This window comes from Triticum aestivum, chromosome 4A (genome assembly GCF_018294505.1).
Source record: "Triticum aestivum cultivar Chinese Spring chromosome 4A, IWGSC CS RefSeq v2.1, whole genome shotgun sequence".
In the NCBI taxonomy this organism is placed as follows: Eukaryota; Viridiplantae; Streptophyta; class Magnoliopsida; order Poales; family Poaceae; genus Triticum; species Triticum aestivum.
Genome location: NC_057803.1, coordinates 591,467,158 through 591,474,459, shown reverse-complemented (window position 1 = coordinate 591,474,459; position 7,302 = coordinate 591,467,158). Strand labels below are relative to the sequence as shown.

Below are 7,302 nucleotides of genomic sequence, written 5' to 3'. Positions count from 1 at the left end.
TTTCAGTTTGCTGAGGTAGAATCATAATGATTCACTAAGACTGTAACATATGGCCTGTATATGAAGCACACATAGTGCACCCGATTCACATTTGGCAATTCTAGAGCACCAAAAAATTAAAAGGTTACTGTGACGAATAAAGTTTCGTCCAACGGTTGTACTCATCACCATGCAATGCAAATCATAAAACTGAACGGGATGACAGTAACACAGTAGCACATACACAAACGACATAACTAAATCAGATCATGGGACAATAATTGCATAATCGCACACAATCTATTTAACAGTAATGAACATGAAGATCCCAATAACGCATAACAAAGTGGGTTTACGTGCTCTCTTAAGTCGCGGATATAACAACAGCTTATGTCTCATTTGCCCTGATTTATCTTAACAGTGCTAGTACAACAACCTGATTAGCACAAATTTCTTAATTCAGTAGCTTGTCTAGATGTAAACAAGGGTTGAAAGGATGGATTGAGAAGCAATTATCCATTGGAAGGAAGGAGATCTTAGTAAGAGCATCTCCAGTCGTCGTCCCCCCCCCCCCCCCCCGCTAGAAAAAAGCGTCCCCAGCCGCCGCCCCCAGGTCTGCCCTAGACGCTCTTTAAAAAAACATGATTGGGAAAATTTCGGCAAACACGGCATACATTAGGCGATATTTAGGTGGTTCACAGTTTTTTTACATATAGAAACATAATAATAAGTCTACTAAAAAGAAGAAGAAGAAGAACGGCCGCGCCGACAGGCCGAAGAACTCGCTGAACACATCGAAGTCGCCGCCGCCATCGTCGTCCTTCTCCTCCTTCACGCGGCCGTCCCTACTGGACCCCTGCCTGGGGTCCCCATGGTGGACTAGTTTGGCCGGCGGCAGCACCTCATTGTCGCTGTCATCGAGAACGACGACGCCTCCCTCGTCGCGGCCACGACACCGAGCGGCGATCTCCTCCAGGACGCGGCGCTGGCGCTCCATCTCCGTCCGCGCCCAGTCCTCCCGCGCCCACTTCATGGCGGCCTCGTCGTCGAAGGCGGCCTCGTCGTTGTGCTCGCACTTCATGGGGCCAAGCGTCGGCTCCGTCTTCGGCCTTATGAGGCGGGAGGCTGGACCCGAGGAACCGCCGCCGCCCTCGTTGATGGCGATCCAGAGGAGCGGGAGGAGGAACGGGAGGAGGAGGACCCGCCCAGCATCCTCCTCGGCTTCCATGAACCGCAACTTTGGAGGGGGACCGGGGCGGTCGGGTACGTCAGCGGCAGATCGTTGCCGCCCTCGAGGTACTCGAGGACGGCGTGTAGCGTGCAGCCGGGGGCGCCCCACCGCAGGCAGCAGCCGTCGCTGTTGTTGCGCCCCCTCACCAGTGGCGTGTTGTTGATGGAGGCCAGCCGCTCCGCCTTTCGGTGTTTGAAGTACGCTACCCACGCCTCGTGGTTGCCGGCGTCGTACTCTGGAAGGGCTCGCTCCTCCTCCGATAGAGACGCCCGCACACGGTCGATCTCGGCTTGGAAGTAGTGGGGGTGCTCGACGTCGGGCAGCAGGGGGACGGGGACGCCCCTGGCGCTGAGCCTCCACCGCCCCGGCGCACGCATGTCGGGAGGCGCCGGGTAGTTCGCTTCGTGGAGGAGATGGGCTTCCCACTCGTGTAGAGAGCGGCGGCTGAAGCCATTGGCCACTGCCCCTCGCCGGGGCACCTTTCGCCCATCGTCTGTGCGTGCACCGGGAGAGAGGGAAAGAGAGTTCGACGGTGACGGCTGTGAGTGCACGGGGAGAGAGGGGGGTTGCGGGTAGGGTGCGTTCAGTGGTGAGGCAGGGGCGGCTTATATAGCGGCCGGGAGGTGGCATGTGTACGCGTGATGAGAGAGGGCGCGTTTTCTCACCGCGCCGCCCGTGAGGAATCAATGGAAGGCTGACCGGCGGCAGCCTTGGCATTGATTCCCCATGGAAACCGAGGCGATGAGGATGACGAGGCGCGGGGGTCGCTGACTCGGCGGGCCCGCCGTTCTTTCGCACCAAAAAAGATTGTACGGGGCCGCCGGGCGCCCCCTAGCGCGCCGGGTTTGGCCTGGGTTCGTCGGCGCTAGTTTCGGCCCTAACCGGCGAAAATTGGGCTCCTGTGGGCGCGACTGGGCCGATTTTTGTGCGTCGGCGCTAAAAAATGGCCTTGGGAGGCCTGTTGGGGTGCAGCTGGAGATGCTCTAAAGGCCACAACTCAAGCTATAAATGTGTTCGCCATCTTTGTATTTTATTTGCCTAAAGGAATTTGCAAAGAAATTAATGACATTATTGCTCAGTTTGGGTGGCGAGATGAGGAGGATAATAAAAAGATGGATTGGCTCGCATGGTGGACAATTCTCTTTCCTAAAAGTGAAGGGGGTAAGGACTTTAGAGATTTATATATTCTTTTAGCCTTGCGATGCTTGCCAAGCAATGATCGAGATTCATACCTAACCCTGATTTGTTCCACGCAAGAATTTTAAAAGCCAAGTACTTCCCTAACTATGATCTCTTACAATCTACCCTTAAGAAAGGCTCATCATTCACGTGGCCACAACATCATGTTTTCTTTTTCATGCTTCAAGCGTGGATATATTTGGAGGATTGGTACAGGGGAGAGCATCCCATATAGTTCGGACTGGAAGGTAATTACCCCGAAAATGCTACATTCACGGGCTCCTACGAAGAGAATACATAAACATCCTAACTAAGTAAAGATGCCCCCTGATTTTTAAGGGGTGGGCCCCTCCCTTCCCTTATGTCCAATCACATCTTCGCACGTTGTTGATTTTTTATTACTTTTATTATTACCCACCCCACGAGGTTAAACAGTAGTTAGGGATCTAATCGATGCTATTATTATTGGTTTGTGGCATGAAGAGCTCACGGGGATAATGAGTTTGGCTAAAAAAAGGAGAGGAGAGGAGGGGATTGCTAATTTTGGCGCGGTAATCTCTCCGGGCCTCTCAACGTGCGGGTCGATGTATATATAGAGCTAATTAAGCTCCTTCATCCTCACACCGCACCACAATCTCTCCTCCTACGTAGTGTGCAAACCAACCAACACAAGACAAGAGAAGCAGCAATGGCGGTGCAGCAGTGTACGGTGGCGCTCTTGGTGGCCGTCGCCCTCGTGGCGGGGCCAGCCGTCTCGTATGCTGCCGAAGCTGGCTACGCCCCAGCCGGGCCACAGCCCAAGGCCACGACCGAGGAGCAGAAGCTAGCTGAGAAGGCCAACAACGCCTTCAAGGCGGCCGTGGCGGCCGCAGCCGCAGCCCCTCCAACGGACAAGGGCAAGATATTCCTGAACACCTTCGTGCAGATCTTCGGCAACTGGTCTCTTGAGGGGGTCACCGACACGTCCAGCACCAAAGCCATTTTCAACTCCAGGGTCGGCTTCGCTCTGGCGTTGGCCTCACACAAAGCCCAGGGTGCTACCCCGGAGGCCAAGTATGAATCCTTCGTGGCCATGTTCGACAAGTCGCTCTGCATCATCGTCGGCATCCTGAAGGTCCACTCCGGTGAGGAAGTCAAGGGGCCGATCCCTGCCGGGGAGCTCAAGGCCATCGACCAGATCGACGCCGCCTTCAGCACTGCAGCCACCACTGCCGACGCTGCCCCGATAAAGGACAGGTCCACCGTCTTCGACTCTGCCTTCAGCAAGGCCATCAAGGAGACCACTGGTGATGCATACGAGGCCTACAAGTTTGTCCCTGCCCTCGAGTCCGCCGTCAAGAAGAGCTACGCCATTTTTCTTCCCAGGAATCCCCAGGACAAGCGCACGCTCATTGAGTCATTCCTGAGCGACACCATCGTCTCCATGGTCGTCCCCGCCCCCGCCACTCCCACCGCCGCCGCCGCTGCCGGTGGCTACAAAGTCTGAGCTCATCACGCATATACTGTACGTAGATATGCATATGCGTACGTGTGTACGTTACTGTGGCGGTGAGCGAGTTTGATCGATAATCAAAATCAATTCTTTGTTTTCGTTTCATGCACCGGCGATCGAGATCGATGACTTCTTAGAGCATCTCTAGCCGTTCTCCCCCCCGGGGCTTGAAATAGCGCCGGCTGGGGGCCAACCGACGGAAAAATCGGCGTAGGGGGCTCGGGTTTCCAGCTGACCCCCAAGCTCGCCCCCCTCAGCCGCCGATTTTGGCCCACTTTCGGCGGAAATCGGCCCAATTTTGGCCCATGTTCGGTGTGGTTTGGAACAAATTGAACAAAAATTAATTTTTATCACATAGTTCATCAACGAAATCAATACAAATCAAATAGTTCAACAAATCAAACTCATAATTTGAACACAAAAAAACTCATATTTCATCACATGTCGAGCTAGGTGTTGCCCTTGAGCCTCTATAGGTGCTCCACCAAATCGTGCTCCAGTTCTTGATGCACATGTGGGTCTCGCATCTCCTGACGCATATTGAGTAAGGCAGACCAGGTTGCCGGTAGCTGGTGATCAACTTTGGCAAGAGGACCCAGCATGTAATATGGTTCAGTGTCAAACACTGGCTCTTCCTTCTCGCTCTCAATGATCATGTTGTGCAAGATGACACGGCAAGTCATGAGTTTCCACATTTGATCTTTCAACCAGGTCAGAGCGGGGTACCAGACAACAACAAATCGAGATTGGAGCACACCAAACGCCCGCTCGATATTCTTCCTGCAAGCCTCCTGACACTTGGCAAAGTAGGAGTTCTTGCCTCCTGGCATAGGGTTTGAGATAGTCTTCACAAATGTGGACCATCTCAGATAGATGCCATCTGCTAGGTAGTATCCCTTGTTGTAGTGGCGCCCATTGACCTTGAAGTTCACCGGAGGAGCATGACCTTCAACAAGCTTGGCAAAAACATTCGAGCACTGCAGTACGTTGATGTCATTGTGAGTTCCTGACATACCGAAGAATGATTGCCAAATCCAGAGGTCCTGTTTGGCCACCGCCTCAAGTACCAAACTGCAAGCTCCTTTGGAACCTCTGTACATCCCCTGCCAAGCAAATGGACAGTTTTTCCATGCCCAATGCATACAGTCGATGCTTCCAAGAATCCCAGGAAATCATCTTGTTGCATTCTATACTAGGATCCGAGCAGTGTCTTCAGCATTGGGTGATCGTAAGTATTATGGTCCAAACATTGCCACCACTATTCTGTAGAACTTGTACAAACACTCAATGGTGGTGGACTCGGCCATGCATCCATAGTCTTCCAGTATATCACGGGGAGCTCCGTATGCAAGCATCCTCGTAGCTATCGTGCACTTCTGGAGTGAGGAGAATCCAAGTGTGCCAGTGCAATCCTTCTTGCACTTGAAGTAGCTGACGAACTCTTGGGTGGAATTCACAATCCCGAGGAAGAGCTTTCAGCTCATCCGATAAACGGCGCCGAAATACTTACTCCCCGTGCAGTGGAGCGTCGGTGAAGTAGTCGGTGTCGAGCAAGCAATAGCCCTTCAGTCGATGCCTCACTAGTGCAGAACCAGGAAATAGCACCGGTTCGTAAGGCCATTTAGTGACGGTTTAGGAACCGGCACTAACGTTTCGGCACTAAAGCCCCCCCCCTTTAGTACCGGTTCAGCACGAACCGGTGCTAAAGGGCAACCACGTGGCACGAGCCAGCTCCGGGGGCCGGGAGCCCTTTAGTACCGGTTGGTAACACCAACCGGTACTAAAATGTTTGGGGGGTTTTTGGTTTTATGATTTCTTTTTCATCTAATTTTGTGTTTTCCGTTTTAATTCTTTTTCGTTTGCTTGTATTTTACGGTACTACACATTGTACACGTTATGCATATATATATATATATATATATATATAAATAGAATTTCTAGTAGAACCAATCATATATATATCATCAATGTCTCACAAACCATATTAATTCACACATACACACATGTATAGCTATATACAATTTCTCCTACATATGCATGTTGCCTTCGGAGCCAGTGGCATTAGCCTAATTGGTGCCTTCGGAGCACGATGACAATTGGAAGTGGTTCATGGGGGTGGTAGCGGGTAATAGTATTCTCCCTTCGGATTTATGACCTGGTCGAGCAAAAATCCCGCTATTTCCTCTTGAAGAGCTTCTACGCGCTCCGTTTCTAGGAGCTTGTCCCGCACCTCTTTGAACTGTTAAGAAGGAGATCAATATGCATGTGTATTAGTTGTGTGACTAGATATCGATAATGGTGTAAAAATTGTGAATAGTGTTCTGACAAGCGTACCCATTCCTGTCTTTGAGATCTGCTCCTTTCGGACGCCATCATGCGAATGTTCTCGCAAACGCAGAATGCACCAGATCAGTCCCCTGCGCCTGCTTCAGGGCCTTTATTACGAGAATGGAATTTAATTTAATCAGATAATAATTAATCAAGCATGATAATTAAAGAGATGGCAGCTAGCTAGCTAGCTAGTACTACTTAATTACTTACCTTGGATCGAAACCATTTCAGCTTTGGTTTCCATTCGCCTTCCGTGACGCTGATGAACCTTGCCCAAGCCCTGCCCGCTGACAAAGAAAATGAATAAAGGGGTTATTAAATAGTTCATATCATGAAATGACGAATTACTAAATAGGCCAAGATATATAGTTAATAATGATTGAAATTACCTGTTGACTATCCCAAACAAGATGTTATAGTCACTTTGTTTTTTAAGTAGCGAGTCCAGTATTTCAACTGTTCCGGCGTCAACTTTAATGATACACAAGATCCAGTGAAATCTGCATGCACACACGTTTGCATGTCTTAATTAAGTGGGCATATGTAAGCAAAAACATGTAGCTAGCTAGCTAGTAGGCAAAAACAGAGAATTTGTAGTACAAGAAAGTGTGACTCACTGGAAGTTGTAAGGAAGTAGTATATCTTCATTGTATTTGAGGCGCTTCAAGAACTCTAGCATGCTGTCCTCTACCTCTTTTTCTTGATGCTTGTTTATTTTCCATGTGTATTCATTAACGGTGTTTGGGTCAATGAACCCAATGCCATAGCGTCCACCTTTTCTCATTTCATACATCTTCATCCTGCATAATACCACAGAAAAGAATATAGTGAGGATAATTACAGGTAATGATTGATCAAAAGGATCACTACAGCTAGCTTGAGACTTAAATTACAGAAAGAAATCACTTATAGACAATAGCAACTGACGATAGATTTGTCGAGTGCGTCTTGATTGTATAACTGAAACAGTTCAGGATACTCAACGGCCACAGCTTTCTCATGGTAGTAATCATCCTTCTTGACATACACCATGAGGGACTCTCGATTGGATCTCTTGGTAATGTCCATGTACCATTGATGCAATTCATAC

The 7,302-nt window shown here is 50.0% G+C and overlaps 1 protein-coding gene across 1 annotated transcript; it reads left to right on the top strand.

The window, feature by feature from the left end:
- The first annotated feature begins 3,023 nt into the window (after window positions 1-3,023).
- LOC123082429 (pollen allergen KBG 41-like) lies at window positions 3,024-3,986 on the top strand. The gene has a single exon (XM_044504756.1). It carries the CDS (start codon window positions 3,078-3,080, stop codon window positions 3,873-3,875), a length of 798 nt encoding a protein of 265 aa, XP_044360691.1. The 5' UTR covers window positions 3,024-3,077; the 3' UTR covers window positions 3,876-3,986.
- Window positions 3,987-7,302: the final 3,316 nt, after the last annotated feature.